The following is a 20,358-nucleotide window of genomic DNA, read 5'->3' on the forward strand; positions in this document are numbered from 1 at the left end:
TATGACATATGCTCTTTAACAGTTTGATTCAGAACCATTTCTTATTTTTAATGTTTACTTTTTGTCAGCACCATGTGGCATATGGGATCTTAGTTCCCCAACTGAGTGATTAAACCCATACCCCCTGCACTGGACATGAGGAGTCTTAACAACCGGACCACCAGGGAAGTCCCCTGTGACCATTCTTTACCAAAGTTTTCCCAAATTGACAAATCCCAATCTCCCAGGAGAGTTTTTGTTTTCAGTGATGAAGATTTCATTTCTTCATGTAAACTGCCATACAAAAAAGGTGCAAGGAAAAGGAAGAGGAATTGCATTTGCTTCTCTAGAGCAGAAAAGACTGGGTAGAGGGGGAATTACTGGCTTCCCGTGATGGAGCTGACCTGGGGACTGGGTCACTTTCTCTGACTCAGATTTCAAAGCCTGATCTACTCTCTCTCTAGGAATGGAGTCCATCCTGGTTTCAGCTACAGTAGGTATACCATCTACTCATCCTCAGCCAGGTCCAGCCTGACCTTGTCCTCTTCCTGCCTTTCTCCCGCCAGGCAGCTCGCCTGGAGGCTGAGTCTTTTTAAAGCATCACCTGATAACATTCATTATTTCCCCACCCCACCCCCATCACACAGTGAGCCAGGCGCTGGGGACCACAACACAGTCCTTGCCTTCAAAGTGTTTACAATTTGGGAGCCAACAAGGTACTTAAGAAAAGCAAGTGAAACTAAGTATCACCAAAAAGCACATGTGAATTGCTTCAGGAGTGAAGGAAAAGGAAATTCACAAGGAGCTGAACTGGTAAAAATGGCTTCCTGATAAAAAGCCACTGTGCTGAACTGGTGGTTCGGTGGTTAAGACTCCACATTCCCAATGCAGGGGGACTGGGTTCCATCCTGGTCTGGGAACTAGATCCCACATGCCACAACTAAGACCCGGAGAAAAAGAAATCCACTGTGCCTTCTCCATTGGGGGGGGGGGGGGTGGCGGGTGGATGAAAGAGCTGACACCTGTTCAGAAAGCCCTTAAGGATTTGAACTTCCCAGGCAGGCAACCAGGCTGGGACGTTCAGCTCTAGGCCCTAGGCAGTGCCTAGGGAGTGCCCTGGGCAAATTACTTAGCCTCTGGATGCCTCCATCTCCTCCTCCCTAAAATGGGTACAATAACAATATCCTCTCCTCCCTCAGAGACTGTGATGAGGATAAAATGAGTTAAGATCTGTGAAGCGCAGGGTATACTGTGGTTAGTAAATACTAATCAAGGTTAAGGACACGAGTTATTTGTGCCATAGTGTTCTGGCGCAGGAGACATGTACAAGTGAGTGGGCATCGTCCTGGAGTCTGTGTAATTAATGCTGCCTGGGGAGGAGCGTGTGTGCTCAAGACACCGTCTGGGACGCCTTACATAATGTCAGCTTTAGGCAAAGTGCCTGTCATTGGCGCAGCTCCGAAAATACACATACACACGAGCATGCCCGCGAGGCGGGGCCGCAGGGGGTGCGGGCTGCGTGGCCCACGCCGCCTGTCCGCTCGGGCCCCCGGGTGCGAGACCGGGTCCCTGCGTGTCGCCGACACACGCGCACACCGACTCCAGCCCCGCTTCGACGTGCGTGTCATGGCTTAAAAATAGATGCTAATCCGTCAACCGGTCTGCCAAGCCAGACCGAGGCGGCGGCGGAGTCATGGCCGTGGGACTGCCTGCGCCTGCGATCCGCCTCCGGGACTGAGACCAGCGCCGCCTCCCGAGGTAGCGGGGCCGCGGCGGGTGGGCGAGGCGCTGGGGATCGGGGCTGGGGGGCGCGGGGCGGGGGGCCGGGGGCGCTTAAAAGGGGCCTGGGAGCCAGCCGGCGGGGCCCTCCCGGGGCTCCCTCCCTCCGCGCCAGGCTGTCTGGGTTGGCAAGGGCTGGGCGACAGCCATGAACCTGTTACAACCACAGCAGAAGGAGGAAGGAAGGGAGGGGGGCCGCGGACCGGGGCCCCCAAAAGCTGGCGGATGGGATTGGAGAGTGTCCAGGGACGGAATGGGGAAAAAGCGAGTCCCACGGAGCTCCCGCTACGCCTGGGTTGCTTCCCGCTTTCTTTCCACCCTTTAGCATCACACAGGCAGCAGCATTCTGTTCCCAGAAAAGGTTGTTTTGGAGCCAAGTGGTGAGGTGTTTAGGCCTTCGGAGCAAAAGTACATGATGATAATGGTGATGCTTATGATGAAGATGTCGATCCTGGTGGTGATGACAATGATAGTGGTGGTGGGGATGATGGTCATGATGGTGATAGTGGTGATGGAGGTGGCCGTGATTGCTATAGTGTTCTCTTTCTACACTCCTTCTGATCAGCCATTGGGGGGAAAAAATCTCTCTTCCTAAACAACCCCTCAGCATCCTAAGATCCAGCCTCCCCTCGCCAGTCCTGATCCTAAGACCCCTGCTTCTAATTCCTTGTGAGTGCTGGAGCTCTCCTGGCCCTGGAGGGGATTGGGGAGAACTGTGCCCCTTTTGAGACCGGGGGGGGGGGGGGGGGGGGGCAGGACGAAGATGGCCTCTCACTGGGGACCTTGCCTTGAGTCCCTGGGACAGAAGACAGGAAAAGGAGTGGGAGGGGGATTGTTCAGAGGGGCCCACCTTTTCCCAGGGCCCAGATCACCAGGTGAGAGGAGGAGGAGGGGTGGGAAGAAGAGATAAGAGGCACTGGAGTGGGAGGTTCTTGCCTGCATCTCCCAGGCCGAGTCTCAAAGGCTGGCCCTTCCCAGCTCCACAGCTCAACACATGGCCCCGCTGTTCACAGGGAGTCAGGCATGTCTTCTCGGGCCCCTCACTGAGGACCTCCGTGTGCTAAATAGCGTTGCTTTATTTCACCATCAACACAGCTGCTAATTCTACAGTCTGAGCCCCTAGGCCTGGGAGGATCCCCCATTTCTTCCCTTTCCTCCCTCCTCCAGCCCCCACCCTCTGCCTCCCCCCACACACCCACGCACCCCCCCCACACCCACGCCCCCCCCCACAGTACCCCAGCTCTGCCTGGACCCAGAGAGATGAGGACACACACACACACACACACACACACACACACACACACACACACACACACACACACACACACACACACACACACACACACACACACACACACACACACACACACACACACACACACACACACACACACACACACACACACACACACACACACACACACACACACACACACACACACACACACACACCTCCAGCCCTGTCTGGACCCAGAGAGATGAGGTTTAATCAGTGACATCTGTTACGTTGACCAAGGGAGGCTGCTTCGCCTGTGGCGCACAGGTAACTGGCACTTCCTTCCATTAACCTGGGTCTTCAGCGAGTGTTTTTCAAAAACTTCAGCTTCCTCTTTACTACTCTTCCCCATGCGCCCCATCCCCCTAGCTGGACTTCCCAGAGCAGGCTGAGGGCTGAGGCGGCGGGAGGGCAGGAAGGGGTTAAAGCGGCCCATCTCCCTCCCCCCTTCCACCCCAGCCCCGAGGCCGGAGGGGATGTGTCACCGCCCCAGCTGCTGCTGGCTTCCGGCCAACTCCTTCTGGATGGATCCAGAACCTCCCCCCAAGCCCCCCTCCCAGTCCCCCAGCCTGTCTGCCTGCAGCCCCAGGCAGATGAGACCCAGACTCTGGCTGGCAAGGCTTCTAGCACTGGGCCCTGCCACCCAGATACCAAATGTGTGTGTGTGTGTGTGTGTGTAGACTCTGTGTGTGCGGAGTGGGGGTGGGGGAGTGGAGCAGACGCCCAGCAGCTGGGCCGCTGCCTCGGCCCCGTAAACAAGAACATGTGACGCTCCCACCTCCTCGCCTGGTGGACCCAAAGAGCAGGGCGACAGGAGCTGCTGCCGCTCAAAGGAGACGACCGTCCAGAGCGCCCGCCCCGCCCAGGGCCAGACTTCAGCGTCCTCCCCTAGAACCTTCTCCCCGGGGCCGCCCCGGGGGCGGGAAGGGACCCCGCCGCCCCGGACGCGCTCAGGCGTCTCTCACACCCCTGCCTCTGCTGGCAGCTGCCACCTGGACACCCGCCCCGCCTCACCTCGTGCACCCCGGTGGCTGCCAGGCCTCCTGCCACCTCTAAGATGTGTCCCGGCAACTGGCTCTGGGCTTCGGTGACATTCATGGCCCGCTTCTCCCGGAGCGGCTCGAGGTCTCCGGTCCGCGTAAGAGGCGCCCTGGAGGAGCCGCCCGCCGTCCAGCACCCTTTCCTCAACGTCTTCGAGTTGGAGAGGCTGCTCTACACGGGCAAGACCGCCTGTAACCACGCGGACGAGGTCTGGCCAGGCCTCTACCTCGGAGACCAGTAGGTACCGGGCTGACTGGGGCCACGGCTGTGTGTGTGCGTGTGTGTGTGTGTGTGTGTGTGTGTGTGTGTGCAAGAAGAAAGGAGAAGGGTGGCAGAGAGGCTTGGAGTTGTGCTGTTAGTTCCACATTGAGGATGGAAGGGAGGGGGTACATGGGTAGAGTGGAGGCTGGAGGGTTGGGGGGGTGGACAGGATGACGTGTATGCTAAGTCACTTCAGTCGAGTTGGACTCTTTGCAACCCCATGGACTGTAGACCTCCAGGCTCCTCTGTCCATGGGATTCTCCAGGCGAGAACTCTGGAGTGGGTTGCCTGGCCTTCCTCCAGGGGATCTTCCCCGCCCAGGGGTCGAGCCTGCATCTCTTAGGTCGGACAGGATTACTGATAGACCCAATCCTGGACAGACAAACTCTGTTCAAGTAATCATGTCATTCATTTAGCACAATGCATTCGCATTTTTATGTGCCAGTGCTGTGGGCTGGACATCATAGATGACTTATCAGACCTTCCATCTTTGTGCCCTGAGAAAAGGCTATCACTAGGGCCAGGAACGGTGGGTGGTAAGGCGAGGGGTGCCCAGGTGAGATGAATGGTAAAGAACCTGCCTGGCAATGCAGAAGATGTAAGAGACATGGGTTCGATCCCTGGGTCCGTAAGATCCCCTGGAGGAGGGCATGGCAGCCCACTTCAGTATTCTTGCCTGGAGAAACCCATGGACAGAGGATCCCGGTGGGCTACAGTCCACATGGTCACAAAGAGTCGGACAGGACTGAAGCGACTTAGCACATATAACAAAAAGGCGAGGGGTGGACCAGGCCAAGCCACAGAGTATGCAGAGGCTCTGCCAGATGGGGGCGACAGAGAGACGGGAGTCAAAGAGAAAGGAGGCCATGCAGGTCTTTCCCTAGTGCTTTAGAGCCTACAAGGAGTTTTTCACAGGCTCTTTCTCTGTTAATCTTCATGACAGCCTGGTGAGGTAGGCACCACTATCCCCAGGTTACACAGGAGGAATTGGAAGCTCAGAGAAGCTGGGACTGGCCCAAGTTCCCATGGGTCATAAGTAGCAGAGCCCAGGACTTAGGGGTTCAAGTTCAGGGTGCTTTCTGCTCCAGGAGATGGCACTAGACGGGGCATTCGACATGACCCTGTTGGCATGAGCTCAGGGCTGTGAACCACAGAAACCCCTACAGGTGACATCTGCAGGGTAATCATGGGCTTGAAGTAACTGGCAAAACACAAGAAGATTCTGGGCATCAGAGTCTAAACAGGAAAGGGACTTCCCTGGCTGTCCAGTGTTTAGGACTCCCTGCTTCCTCTTCAGTGTGCACAGGTTCGATCCCTGGGTGAGGAACTAAGATCCTGCAGGCTGCATGGGACAGCCAGAAAAAAAGAAAAACGTTTTACAAAAATAAAAGTAATGGGGGAGTGGTGAGAACCATAGCAATTCAAGGTTCCCAGGACCTTAAATGTGAACTGATCCAACAAGCCATCCAGTGTCCACATTCTCCCTGCCACATCCAGACACATCCACTGACCTCCTCTCTCTACCTGAATGCCCTGGTGTGAAGAAAACCCCTCTCTCCCGAGATGCCCCAATCTCTCTCCAGCTAGATTCCACCATTGGCAGGTACTTCCTTCCATGAAGTACAAACCCTGTTGATCTTTCTCACGGATCAAGTATTAATAAAATCCTGTGGCCTCCGAGCATCTTTCAATATGTTATCAGGGCTGCGGTTTGCCCGTCTCTCCATCTTCTCTCCCCCAGGCCAAAAATCTCTCCAGGACTCCCCAGCTTTGCTCCAGGACAAGACTCAGAGTCATTGCGCATCTCAGGTCCTCAGGAAGTGAAGTGAAGGCCTGGAGCCAGTGATGTTGGCTGGGCGGTGATCAGGGTACCGACTGGGGTGTCTGGTCCCATCGCCCAGCCCTGCCCCCCTCTAACCTCCACTCCTCGATGCAGGGAAATAGCCAATAACCACCGGGAGCTGTGTCGCCTGGGCATCACGCACGTCCTCAATGCCTCTCACAGCCGGTGGCGAGGGACGCCCGAAGCCTACGAGGGGCTGGGCATCCGCTACCTGGGTGTCGAGGCCCACGACTCGCCTGCCTTCGACATGAGCGTCCACTTCCAGGCGGCCGCCGACTTCATCCACCGGGCGCTGAGCCAGCCAGGAGGTAGGAAGGGAGGGGAGCGAGGCGGAGGGGTGGACCCAGGGACACTGAGTTAGAGCAAAGCCCAGGGCTCTGGGTGTGGGGAGAGAGAGACTTGAATGATGTGATAAGATGCTCGGGAAAGAAAATTCCTCTCTCAGCCATCTTTTTCAACACAATCTGTAAAAAGAAGGAAATAATCCCAAATGTCGGGAGAGTGGCAAAAGATTATGGGAGATACATTTTTTTAATTGTTGCCTTCTTTACATATTTCTAGACTTTATAATGATTCTTGCTTCGCCTGTTTTGCTTTAGTGATCAGAAATATATATATATTTAAGACATAAAAATATTTTATTTAACTATTTTATTTTTTAAAGTAAAAAGTATTTTATGTAAAAATATAAGATATATTGCGACTTCCCTGGTGGCCCAGGGGCCAAGACTTTGCTCCTCCAATGCAGGGGTGTGGATTCAATCCTCAGTTGGAGAACTAAGATTCCCACATGCTGCTCATTGCAGCGAAAAAATAAGAAAAGATTTTTTAAAATAGGAAAAAAATATATATTAATCATCCACCCCCACCCCCCCCAGAATGGGGAGACTGAGGAAGGGCCAGGTTAGACACAAAGAATTTTCCATGGATGTACTCACTGAGTATCAGGTAGAAACATGACTTGGTACAAAACTTGGTTTTGCATTAATCATGAGTCTCTCCCTTCAAGCTCTTTTTTTTTTAAAAGCTCAATGTTTGTTATGTTTTAAATATTTATTTGTTTATTTATTTGGCTGTTCTGGGTCTTAACTGTGGCATGCGGGATCTAGTTCCCTGACCAGGTCTTGAACCCAGGGCCCCCTGCGTTGGGAGCTCGGAGTCTTAGCCGCTGGACCACCAGCCAAGTCCCTCTTGGAGCCCATTTCGGGTTTATGGATGCTGAACTGCTGCAGGTTTTCCATGTCTTCCCCCATTTGCCGCCCCCATTTGCCAGGATTCAGATTCTTACCATCCCCCATCTGTGCCTCCGAGCATCTCTGCTTACCTGTCTCCTTCCTCACCTGCCCCCAGCCTGCTCTAGCCCAGCGCAGGTCCCCCAGCCGCCTCTGTCTGTCTGTCTGTCTGTCTGTGTTCGCAGGGAGGATCCTGGTGCACTGCGCTGTGGGAGTGAGCCGCTCGGCCACCCTGGTGCTGGCCTACCTCATGCTGTACCACCGCCTCACCCTCGTGGAGGCCATCAAGAAAGTCAAGGACCACCGAGGCATCATCCCCAACCGGGGCTTCCTGAGGCAGCTCCTGGCCTTGGACCGCAGGCTGCGGCAGGGGCTGGAGGCATGAGGGGACGGGGAGAGAGGTCAGGCCGGGCCTGTGGGTCCCTGGATCCCAGCTGCACAGTGGAGGCCCGGGTGGAGGTGGGGGGAGAAACTGAGTGAACCCATTCTCTCCTGGGAGGGCTGGGACGTGGCCCCAGGCCACAGCTGCTATCTGTTGCGAGGGGATGGGGAGGGGTGAGCTGGGCAAGCTGACAGTCACCTAGGAGGGAGCTGGCCAGGGAGGGAGGCAGCTAGGGTCCTGGATTCCAGGCAGGGTGGTCCCAGAGCTTCAAGGCCCCTTCCCCTCTTTGTGCTCAAGTGTTCCCCTCCGTCTCTGATAAGGACCCGCTCTGCCCTGTGCCTGTGTGGGGAGAGTCAGGGAGGCGGCAGGCACGGCTGTGATGGTGTCGAGTTGTGTGGGGACAGGAGCAGAGAGACAGACGGTGATGAGATGGTGCGAAAAGCTAAGAGACAAGCCTACAGACTTGTTACTCCAAACACGGCAGGAACAGGTTGTGGGAGGCTTGGCGCCGTGCCCGCGGGTGCTGGTCGTGGCCCAGAAACGGCAGAGGTGCATGACTGCGAGTCTATCGCTGATCACTCACTCACTTACTGGATCCAAGCGTCTCCAGGAAAAATAAAAATGGTAAAAACGATGCGAGCCTCTTGAATCACTGACGGCTTCTCTGAGTCTGCAGCTCTTTTCCTGAGGGCAGTCCCTGGCTCCCTTCTAAGGGTCATGAACCCCCACCAGCCCTTATGCCTCCAGCGGTTCTTAAGGGGGAGCTTCCCTGGCGGTTCAGACAGTAGAGAATCCCCCTGCAATGCAGGAGACCAGGGTTCGATCCCTGGGTCAGGAAGATGCTCTGGAGAAGCGAATGGCTACCCACTCCAGTATTCTTGCCTGGAGAATTCTTTTTTTTTTTTTTTAATATATATATATTTTTTTGCCTGGAGAATTCTATGGAGCCTGGCAGGCTACAGTCCATGAGGTCGAAAAGAGTCGGACATGACTGAGTGACTAACGTTTCCAGTTTTTAAGGGAGTTTTCTCCCAAGTCCTATTCCACATGCCAGGGGTAAGGGATATCTTGTTATTTCCATTAATGTCCACACGGGGACAGCAGAGGACCAGAAAGTCAGAGTCGCAACCTGGATTGGGACTGGGCACACTGGTATCTTCGAAGCTTAAAATAGGTCTCTGTTCACAAACTCCGGTGTGTAAGAAATACTGGGGTGGTCCAAAAATGCACTTGGGGATTTCCAATCCCTAACGAGCTTTTTGGCAGACGCAATGTAACTTAACTTTCAAAAAGGCAGCTTGCTTTCTGTATCAAGCCCCCCATTCTCGTGGAAGAGCAGAATATTAATCTTAAATCAGTCCCAGCCCTAAATCATGGGTTGGGTTTTTGCCTCGTGCCAAGAAATTGGAGATGAGGGAAGGGGAGGTGATGTGATTGCTTCCTCTTCTAATCTTTCCAGGTTTTCCTCCGAAGAGGGTAACATAATCCCCCTAGTAAATCTAGCCCCAAAATAGAGTCAACCACCAGAGCGAATAGTATGGTCTTTTTTAATATTCCAACTGCCAAACTGCCAGCCACCGCATCCTTCTTTTTTTTTTTCCACCACATCCTTCTTTTTAAAAGGGTGTGTTTCTCAGAAATTCCCTGGAAGTCCAGTGGTTAGGACTCTGCGCTTTCACTGACAGAAGGTGCAGCTTCAATCCCTGGTCAGAAAAACTAAGATTCCTGTGGCCAAAAAAAACAGACAAAAACGGGCGGTGTGTTCCCAGAACGTCTGCATGAGTGGAAGAGGGTGGGATTTAAAAGGAAGTGAAAAATACAGGAGAAAAATCACTTAATATAACTAAAGCATAGATTTCTACCCCAAAGTACAGAAACTCGGAATCTCAAAGCTCAAAGATGCCTTCATAGATGACTGATTTCCACTCTCCACAGGCATAAATAAATTGCCTTTTCAGTAAGTCACTGGATGATAGTTATCTAGCATTTATTTGCTTGGCCATTTTTTTTTCTTTTTAACTGAAGCAAAGAGAGATTATTTTTATTTATTTATTGACCACACTGCAAGGCAGATGGGATTTAGTTCCCTGACCAGGGATTGAACCCATGCCCCCTGCCTTGGAGTCTTAACCACTGGCCCACCCAGGAAGTCCCTTGGCCGTTTTTGATGGTCGGGAATCATTACATATTACTAGTGTTAGAAAGTTCTCGTTTGACACTTGCATCCCATAATCACATTACAATGGCGGGAAGATGGCGCCAAAAGATCTGACAGCTAGGACCCTTGGCCCCAGCACACAGCCACGAGGGTGTTGGTGACATTAATTTACCTCTCTCCCCTGGCTCCTCTGTCCATGCGATTTCCCAGGCGAGAATAATGAAGTGGGTTGCCATTTCCAGGGGATCTTCCTAACAGATGGCTCCAACCCAGGTTTCTTATGCCTCCTGAATTGGCAGGCAGATTCTTTACCACTAACACCACCTAGGAAGTCATATATATATAAATACATATATATACACATATCTCCCATATATTTGTATATATATCTCCCATATATATATATGTATATGTATGTATATGTATATGTATGTATATACATGTATATGTGTATATATATATATGCATCTGTGTGTATATATATGTATATATATCTCCCATATATATATATGTATATATTATTATTATTATTATTTAACAAAAGCCATATTGTGTCTCTGGCCCAGGCACTCTTCTGTTTTTGCAGATATTGAGTCATTTAATCCTCATTAAAAATCATGTGAAGTGATTTCCTTGTCAATGTGTAGAAACAAGGAAATTGAGGTTAAGTAATTTTCCTAAGGATAACCAATTTGCCTGCCAGTGTAGGAGATGCAAGAGACGTGGATTTGATCCCTGGACCAGGAAAATCCCCTGGAGTAGGAAGTGGCAACCCACCCCAGAACTCATGCCTGGAAAATTCCGTGGACAGAGGAGCCCCAAGAGCTACAGGCCATGGAGGTCACAAAGAGTCAGAGAGGACTGGGCACATGATACACACAAATAGTAAGCAGAAGAGCTCAGATTCCAACCTTGGAGCTCTGGCTCCAGAATCCAAGTGTGTGGTCATCACACTGGTGTACATCCCTCCACCTCCACCATTTAAGAGTACATGTGTGTTTTGGGGACCTACAGGAGTCAAGAGACGGAAGGGCACAGCCCGGTGACCACACAGAATCCATTCTCCTGCCCTCCAGGGGGGTGGAGGGGGGGTACCTGTCACAGGTGGGTCTCACTCACACCTGCCCAAAGTGAAGTCACTCAGTCGTGTCCTACTCTTTACGAGTGCATGGACTGTGTAGCCTACCAGGCTTCTCCACGAATGGGATTTTCCAGGCAAGAGCACCGGAGTGGATTGCCATTTCCTTCTCCAGGGAATCTTTCCAGCCCAGGGATCAAACTCGGGTCTCCCACATTGCAGGCAAACGCTTTACCCTCTGAGCCACCAGGGAAGCCACCACCTGCCCAAACTGGCATTAAAAGTCCAGGCTCCTGGGACTTCCCCGGCGATCCAGTGGCTAAGACTCCACAGTCCCAATGCAGGGAGCTTGGGTTCAATCCCTGGTCAGAGAAACAGATCCCACATGCTGCAGCTAAGGATGCCGCATGCTGAAACTTAGACCCAGCCAAAGAAAAAATATTAAAAAAAATAGTAAGTCCAGCCTCCTGAATCCAGATCTCGCACAACGGACCGGTTGGACCCAAGCATAGAACTTGAACAGGAATAAACGCGCTCTTGTTAGATGCAGCCTGTGCCTCTAACCAGCAGAGCCTCCTGCCCCCCGGGGAACTGTGACTCAAGCGTAACTCATCATCCTCCCAGCCTGCCCCATCCAGTGTCAACTCAAACCCTCAAGGCTGGCCCCACAGCCCTTGGCGACTCTGGGGAGAAGGAGAAATGTTTGCCCGGTCCTTCACCCCGTGACTAATCCCAGCTGAGAAGCTGCTCAGGGAGCGGCAGTGAAGAGAGAGCTTCTGCTTCTGCGTGCCATGGCAGCAGATGGAGCTAGAAAACAGACCGGCAGCTGAGAATATCACTGCTGGAGAGGATGCAGCCACACCTCACTGAAGGGCGCCCTACAAACAGATCCCTTAGAAAAAGGAAGCTTCGTGCACTGTTGGTGGGAATGTAAATTGGTGCTGCATTGGAAACCAGTATGGGAGATTTCTCCAAAAAATAGAACTACGGTATGATCCAGCAACCCTACTCATCAGTATTTACTGGGAAAAAAAAAATGAAAGCATTAATTCAAAAAGACATGTGTACCCCAATGTTCATAGCAGCATTGTTTACAATAGCCAAGATATGGAAACAACCTAAGTGCCCATCAACAGATAAACAGATAAAGAAGATGTGGTATATATATACCCAATGGAATATGTTGTTGCTGTTTAGTCACTAAGTCATGTCCGACTCTTTTGTGAACCCATGGACTGTAGCCCGCCAGGCTCCTCTATCCATGGGGTTTCCCAAGCAAGACTACTGGAGTGGCTTGCCATCTCCTTCTCTAGAGGATTTTACTGGCTCAGGAATTGAACCCGAGCCTCCTGGATTGCAGGCAGATTCTTTACTGCTGAGCCACCAGGGAAGCCCAATGGAATATTACTCAGCCATAAAAAACTAATAAAATTTTTCTGTTCACAACAACATGGATGGATGTGCAAGGTATTCTGCTAAGTGGAATAAATCAGACAGAGACAAATGCTGTATAATATCATTTACATGTGAAATCTAAAAAATAAAGTAGTGAATATAAAAAAGCAGAAATGGACTCACAGATCTAGAGAACAAATTGGTGGTTTCCAGTGGGGAGAAGGAGCACAGTAGGGCAGGGACTAAGAGGTACAAACTTCTATATATAAAATAATTAAGTTACAAGGATATATTGCATAGCCTAGGGAATATAGCCAATGTTTTATTATAACTATAAATGGAATATAACCTTTAGAAATCAGGAATCCCTATGTTGTACACCTGAAACTTATACGAGATTGTAAATCAACCATACCTCAACTAGAAAGAAAACAGAAAGAAAAAAAACAAAGAAACATATTTTAAGGAAAAGGAAGCCTGAACAAAAGAGTGAGCTAGATTATGCAGAAAGATAAACCCTCTTTATCATAAGTTTCTGTCCTCAGAACGTTTTTTTGCAGAAGAAGAAATGAGCAAAGGATGGAAAAGTTTAGGGAAGAGACCTGCTGATTCTCTAAACCCCAGAATCTCTGAATATATTATCTCTGTGGCAAAGGGTATTTTGCACATGTAATTAAAACCGAAACCTTGGGATCTCCCTGATGGTCCAGGGGTTAAGAACCTGCCTGCCAATGCAGTGGACATGGGTTCGATCCCCGGTCTGGGAAGATCCCACATGCCATGAAGCACCTAAGCTCTTGTGCCACAACTACTGAGCCTGTGCTCTCGAGGCCTCCAACTGCAACAAGAGAAGTCATAGCAATGAGAAGCCCGAGCACCAAAACTAGAGCGTAGCATTGCTCTCCCTGCTCACCACAGCGAGAGAAAGCCTGTGCACAGCAGTGAAGACCCAGCACAGTCTTTAATTATTTTAAAACCCCCACAACCTCATGGGTGGGAAGATTCCGCTGAAGTATCCAGTGAGGCCTGATCACATGAGTCCTTAAAAAGCACAGAACCTTTTCAAACTGAGCTGAGAGATTTGATCTGAGGACGCATTGCTGCCTTCAAAGCCAAGGATGGGAGCTGTGGTGTAAGGAATGTGGGCACTTCTAGAAGCTGGAATAGGCGAGAAAATGGATTCTCCCCTGGATCCTCCAGAACAGAAGGTAGCTCGGCTGACAGAGCCTGATTTTAGCCCAGTGAATCCCATGCCAGTCTTCTGACCTACGACGCTGTAATAAATATGCATTGTTCAAGCCATGAAATTAGTGGCGATTTGTTACAACAGCAATGGGAAACTAATCAAAGCCCCCTGACATGCCGTGAACACCGCTTGCAAATGCCAGGACTCATCTCTGACTTGGATTAAAAATTGAGAACCAGTAGCACTTCCCTGGTGGTCTAGGAGTTGCCTTCCAGTGCAGGGGGGTGCCTGGGAGCCAAAAAACCAAAACATTAAACAGAAGCAATATTGTAACAAATTCAACAAATGGCTCACATTCAAAAAAAAAAAAAATCTTTAAAAGAAAAACTAAGAGCGGGTGACACACGCTAGAGGAAGAAGTGTTGGGCAAGGGCGCTGCATCACTGAGCAAAACCCACCAGCAGAGGGTGTTTTGTTTTCCATGCAACTTCTCAATAACCGGGAAATGTTACACAACATTCGGATTTCCAGTTTTTCTTAAAATGTGGAAAGGACGGTGAGCCCACGTCTGCACATGGCAGGTCCGAGCAGGGGCGGTCCCAGTGGGACAAGGACATGCCTGCCCTGCAGTCATCACTGCCCAGAGCTGTTTTCTCACACTGGATCTGCCTCCCTCCTGACGTTTATTTGCCTCCAACCCCGGGGGTAAATCAACCTTCCATCACTGTGTCCTAACGTCTTACCTAGAAGTGTAAGAAGCCTGGGAAAGTCCACTGGCCCTCATCTCCTCCCAATCCCCAGCCCACCCTGGCCATTCCTTTGGGTTTATTTCTTAAATAGATGTCTATTTTTAAAATTTTAATTTTATTGGAGTGTAGTTGATTTACAGTGTTGTATTAGCTTCAGGTGTACAGCAAAGTGATTCAGATATACATATACATGTATTCATTCTTTATTAGCTTCTTTTCTCACACAGAGTATGAATATACTCTTTCCAGAGTGCTGAGTTCAGTTCCCTGTGCCGTCCAATAGGTCCTTCAGTTCAGTACAGTTCAGTCGCTCAGTAGTGTCCGACTCTTTGCAACCCCATGAATTGCAGCATGCCAGGCCTCCCTGTCCATCACCAACTCCCAGAGTCCACCCAAACCCATGTCCATCGAGTCAGTGATGCCATCCAACCATCTCATCCTCTGCCGTCCCCTTCTCCTCCTGCCCCCAATCCTACCCAGCATTAGGGTATTTTCCAATGAGTCAACTTTTCGCATGAGGTGGCCAAAGTATTGGAGTTTCAGCTTCAGCATCAGTCCAATGAACACCCAGGATTGATCTCCTTTAGGATGGATTGAATAGGTCCTTATTGGGTATCTCCTATCTAGTGGTATGTGTGTGTTTATGCCAAACTCCTGATTTATCCCTGCCTGCCACACCTTTGGTAACCATATCGTTGTTTTTGATATCTGGAAGTCTGTTTCTGCTTTGTAAGTAAGTTCATTTGTATATATATATCTTTTCGATTTCACATATGTGTGATATCATATATATTTTTGTCTAATTTCACTTAGTATCATAGTCTCAAGTTCCATCCATCCATGCTGCAAATGGAATGATTACACTCTTATTTATTTATTTGGCTGTGCTGGGGCTTAGTTGGGTAGCAAGCAGGATCTTTAATTGTGGCATGAGAAATCTTAGTTGCATTATGTGGGATCTAGTTCCCTCATCAGGGATCACCCCGGGCTCCCTGCACTGGGAGTGTGTAGTCTTGGGAGCCACTGAACCACCAGGGAAGTCCCTCATTCTTTTTTATGACTGAGTAACATTCCAGAGGTCTGTCTAGTCCTCTGTCTAGTCTATGGTTTTTCCAGTAGTCATGTATGGATGTGAGAGTTGGACTATAAAGAAAGCTGAGCGCCGAAAAATTGATGCTTTTGAACTGTGGTGTTGGAGAAGACTCTTGAGAGTCCCTTGGACTGCAAGGAGATCCAACCAGTCCGTCCTAAAGGAAATCAGTCCTGAACATTCATTGGAAGGACTGATGCTGAAGCTGAAACTTCAATACTTCGGACACCTGATGCAAAGAACTGACTCATGGGAAAAGATCCTGATGCTGGGAAAGACTGAAGGCAGGAGGAGAAGGGGATGACAGAGGATGAGATGATGGGATAGCATCACCGACTCGATGGACGTGAGTTTGAGTAAACTCCTGGAGATGGTGATAGACAGGGAGGAGGCCTGGTGTGCTGCAGTCCATGGGGTTGCGAAGAGTTGGACACAACTGAGCGACTGAACTGAACTGAACATTCCATTGTATATTTGTACCACATCTTCTTTATTCACTCATCCATCAATGGACATTTAGATTGCTTCCATGTCTTGGCTATTGTAAACAGTGCTGCAATGAACACAGGGCTGCGTGGATCTTTGGATTATGGTTTTCTCCGGATATATGCCCAGGAGTGGGACTGCCCCAGACATTCTTAGAATGCTGTTTGTGGGCAGTGGTTACCAGCCTTCTGAATGGGCTGGGATTGTTCCTTAAGGTCTCTGCCAAATTCCACTTCTGCATCTGGAGCCAGCCTGGGAGAAGGTGGCCCCCAAATCTCTCTGGAAAGAACCTAGGAAGCAGGGAGGGGAATATTTACCCATGCAGGAGCCAGCTCTCGATGGTCATGGACTGAAAGAAGGGACCTCTCTTCTCCCTAGGTAACTTTCCCTACAGCAGTCTGTATTCTTGAGAATTCTGAGAATTGAGGTAGGGAAAAATCAGAGCGGGGAGGCCTGTCCCCTTTTGTTCCCGGGGAGTCACTCACAAACTGGACCAAAGCCGAGCAAGTCAGAGCCTGAGCTCCTAATCCAGTTGAAGCCAGTGACAGCCCAGAAGAGGACAAGAGGGTTAGAAAAAGCGTCAGCCTGGGGAGGGAGGCTGCTTGCTCTGAGGATTTCCACGTCTCCATCTGAGGGGTGGACCTCAAGGCCACCTGTGGTGTGCTGGCCTTCTGAAACGTGCCTTTAGAGCTCCTCGCCTAGACCCCTGGTCCAAGGATGGGGTGGAGGGGGGGGACCCTCACTTGCCTTAGGAGAAAGGAGAGATACATCACAAGGTCAGAAAAGGGATGAAGTGAGGCGAGGCTGGAGACCCAGGGCAAAGGCTCATTTCATCTTCCTCCACCAATAGCTGCCAGATGCAAGCCCCCAGCTGCCCAGAAAGATGGAGCTGTGATCCAGCCCAGGGCAGGGGACACAGGGGAGTGATCAGAGCCTCAAAAATACCAGAACTCGAAGGAGACCAGGAGAACGTCTCACTTGGGGGCTTTCTGATCATGCCTCACAGACCTCTAGTGCTTGAAACAATTTTCTGTGGGCCCACTGATGGGATGGGGGAAAAATCAGAGCGAAACTCCACGTGATTCAAACAGATCAGTTCTGTTTTTATATCTCTATTCCATGCAGTGTCTGTTTTTAAATATTACTAAACAAACAGCATTCCGGCATACACATAAAAAAATTAAAAACCACCGAGTTTATCCAATCCTTCATTTTATTTTTAATTTTTTAGAAATAGGTTAGCTAATTGGGAAAAGAATTTGAAAAAGAGTAGAGACAGGTATCTGTATAATTGAATCACTTTATTGTACACCTGAAACTAAAGCAACATTGTTAATTAACTACTGTTGCCATTTAGAAGCTAAGTGGTATCCAATTCTTTGACACCCTGTGGACTGTAGCTCGCCAGGCTCCTCTGTCCATGGTTTTTCCAAGCAAGAATACTGGAGTGGGTTGCCATTTCCTCCTCCAGGGAATCTTCCCAACCCAGGGATCGAACCCAAGGCTCCTACACTAAGCAGGTGGGTTCTTTACTGATGAGCCATCATAATACAATATAAAATAAAAAGTCAAAAATAAAGTCAGTTAGCAAACATCATGTGCAGTCATCTTTGTTTTTGTTTTTAGTTTATTTATTTTGGCCCAGCCATGTGGCATGCAGGATCTTAATTCCCCAACCAGGGATTGAACCCCTGCCCTTGGCAGTGGAAGCAGAGTCTTAACCACCGGCCTTGGAGAAGTGTCACTACAAGTCACAGAAAAGGTGCCAACACTGGGTCAGGCACAGGCGGGGTAGGTTGCTGGGTCTCCATCCACCCGATTCCATCCTTCATGTCCTCCTGTTACTATAGACCTGCCCAGAGCTCAGCACGATTGTCTAGGCTGAGACTATATTCTTCAGGCTTCTTTCCAAATAGGTGTGACCCGGTGACTAAGCTCTCACCAGTGGAATGGGAACAAAAGTAAAACTTGAATTCCTACAAGGAAAATGCCGTCTTTCCGCTCTTTCGTCCCCTCCCATAGGGTTAGAACATAGGCTACGTGACTGGTCAGCCGGCTTCTCACAGGTGAACAAGGAACATACCCTAGGACAGGGCGGAACAGTGAGAGCGTGGAAACCGGGTCTCTGCATGATTTTGTGAAGCAGAATTCACCTCCTCTCTTTGGAATATTCCTGAGACAGAAATAAACTAGAGGGTCAGAACCCCTGCGCTCTTGCGTCTCTTCGTGACAGCGGCTGTCGTATTTGTCTATGGCTCAGTAACAAATTATCCCCCAAACTCAGTGGCTTAGAACAGCAAACACTGGGTGTCTCCAAGTTCCTGTGGGTCAGGAATTCAGGAGCAGCTGAGCTCTGTGGTTTTGCCTCAGGGTCTCCCGAGAGGCTGCAGCCAGGACATAGGCAAAGGCAGAATGTCCGTTCACACAGCTGCTAGAGAGACCTCTGTTCCCTGCCGTGGGACTTCTCCACAGGTGAGTGTTCATGGGACATGAATTCTGGCCTCCCCAGAGCAAGTGACCAGAGAGAGACAGACAGACAGACAAAGCCAGGAAGAGAGGAAGCAAGAGAGAAAGAAATCACAGTGAATTTTTATGACCCAGTCTCCAAAATCAACCACTGTCACCTCTACTTCACTCAGCTTGTTAGAAAGATGTACAGCCCAATCTCAAGACGATGGGAAGTAGGCTCACTGTTTTGTTGTTGCTTTGTTTTGTCATTTTATTTTATTTATTTGGCTGTGCCAGGTCTCAGTGGTGGCATGTGGGATCTTCTTAGTTGCCACAGGTGGGATGTAGTTCCCTGACCAGGGATCGAACCTAGGCCCCCTGCATTGGGAGCATGTAGTCTTAGCCACTGCACCACCAGGAAAGCCTCAGGTTCCCCATTTTTGAGGGAGGAGTACTTTAAAATGAATGGATGGGGACTTCCCTGGTGGTCCAGTGGTTGAGACCTCGCTTTCTAATGCAGGGAGTTTGATCCCTGATCAGGGAACTAGATTCTAAATGTCTCATGGTGCGGCCAGAAAAAAAAAGAAAAAGTAGAAAATAACCTTACCCTGAGGGTTCTGGTGAGGAATCCATGAAAAAATGTGAAGCGATGAATACCGGGCTTGGCGTACAGTAGGTGCTCAGTCAAAGGTGTGTTTCTCTCATCCTCTGTTTTATTCTTCAATCTCCACTCTCACACATGGGATGGTGGTTCCGCTCTGGCCTAGAGGATTCCTTCATTCCAGAAATCCTAATTCACAGCAGGGCTGTGAAGCATCCCTGGGAAACCAAGCTAGCCTGTTTCCTTCCAGCCTCTGCTGGCACCTAGAAACTTCATCAGAAATGCTTAGGAGATACCTGAGGAGCGTGGCATCACCCCAGAACTGACGATCCTCTAGGAGAGAGAAAGGAAGCTTTGCTTCCAGGGTCACACCAAAGCCTGATTCTCTCTCTCTCTTTTTTTTTTGGCTCTGCTGCAAGGCACGTGGGATCTCGGTTCCCTAACCAGGGATCGAATCTGCGTCCCCTGTACTGGAAGCTCGAAGTCTTAACCACTGGACCACCAAGGAAGTTCCCTTATTCTCTTTATTGGATTTCCCAGGTGGGTTGGGAGCTGGAGGCAGCGCATGGGTGCGTGCAAAATCACTTCAATCCTGTCTAACTCTTTGCGGCCCTGTGGACTGTAGCCCCCCAAGCTCCTCTGCCTGTGGGATTCTCCAGGCGAGAATACTGGAGTGGGTTGCCATTTCCTCCTCCAGGGAGTCTTCCCAAACCAGAGATCAAACCCAAGTCTTTTATGTCTCATGCATTGGCTGGCGGGTTCTTTATCGCTAGTGTCACCTGGGAAGCAGAAGTGAGTGAGTGAAAGTCGTTCAATTGTGTCTGGCTCTTGGCGACCCCATAGACTATGGAATTCTCCAGGTAAGAATACTGGAGTGGGTAGCCGTTCCCTTCTCCAGGGGATTTTCCCAACCCAGGGGTCAAACCCAGGGGCAGGGACAGATTGCCACTCCTGTATTACAGCTAGAGGGTAGACCCCACTTGTCACAACTAGAGAAAAGCCTATGCAGCAACGAAAACCTGACACAGCCAAAAATAAATAAATAAAAGGGAAAAAAAGTTGCATCAATCATCCTAAAAACATTCTGGTATGGAGACTTCCAGAGGAAGGCTGGATCTTTTAAGAATTAAATGAGGGAAAGGCCTCGTTATCCTGAATTTATAATAAATAACTCCAAACTGCTTCAAAGAATTGAATATTCTTATGAAAATTGTTCCCTTAAAAAATGAAAAGGCTTGGGGTAAATATGATAATGTGTCTAATTGTGAAGTATGACATGTTTGCTGCTGCTGCTGCTAAGTTGCGTCAGTCGTGTCCGACTCTGTGTGACCCCATAGACGGCAGCCCACCAGGCTCTCCCGTCCCTGGGATTCT

The 20,358-nt window shown here is 50.0% G+C and overlaps 1 protein-coding gene and 1 long non-coding RNA gene across 3 annotated transcripts; one reads left to right on the top strand and one right to left on the bottom strand.

The window, feature by feature from the left end:
* The first annotated feature begins 1,655 nt into the window (after positions 1 to 1,655).
* DUSP26 (dual specificity phosphatase 26) lies at positions 1,656 to 8,427 on the top strand. 2 transcript variants are annotated; one of them, XM_081523465.1, is made up of 5 exons: positions 1,656 to 1,737; positions 4,020 to 4,312; positions 6,273 to 6,487; positions 7,597 to 7,812; positions 8,114 to 8,427. In XM_081523465.1, the coding sequence occupies exons 2-4, from the start codon at positions 4,092 to 4,094 to the stop codon at positions 7,794 to 7,796; spliced, it is 636 nt and encodes a 211-aa protein (XP_081379591.1). In that variant the 5' UTR covers positions 1,656 to 1,737; positions 4,020 to 4,091; the 3' UTR covers positions 7,797 to 7,812; positions 8,114 to 8,427. The 2 variants fall into 2 exon arrangements, with proteins under 2 accessions (XP_081379591.1, XP_081379590.1); XM_081523464.1 differs by having other exon boundaries at positions 7,597 to 8,427.
* LOC145518659 (uncharacterized) lies at positions 7,804 to 12,876 on the bottom strand. Its single transcript, XR_014063091.1, has 2 exons — positions 11,406 to 12,876; positions 7,804 to 9,509 (listed from the first exon to the last, which is right to left on the bottom strand). It is a non-coding gene; the product is annotated as an uncharacterized LOC145518659 (long non-coding RNA).
* Between the last annotated feature and the right edge of the window lie 7,482 nt (positions 12,877 to 20,358).

This window comes from Giraffa tippelskirchi, chromosome 8 (genome assembly GCF_054371585.1).
Source record: "Giraffa tippelskirchi isolate mGirTip1 chromosome 8, T2T-mGirTip1v1.2.pri, whole genome shotgun sequence".
NCBI classification, from domain to species: Eukaryota; Metazoa; Chordata; class Mammalia; order Artiodactyla; family Giraffidae; genus Giraffa; species Giraffa tippelskirchi.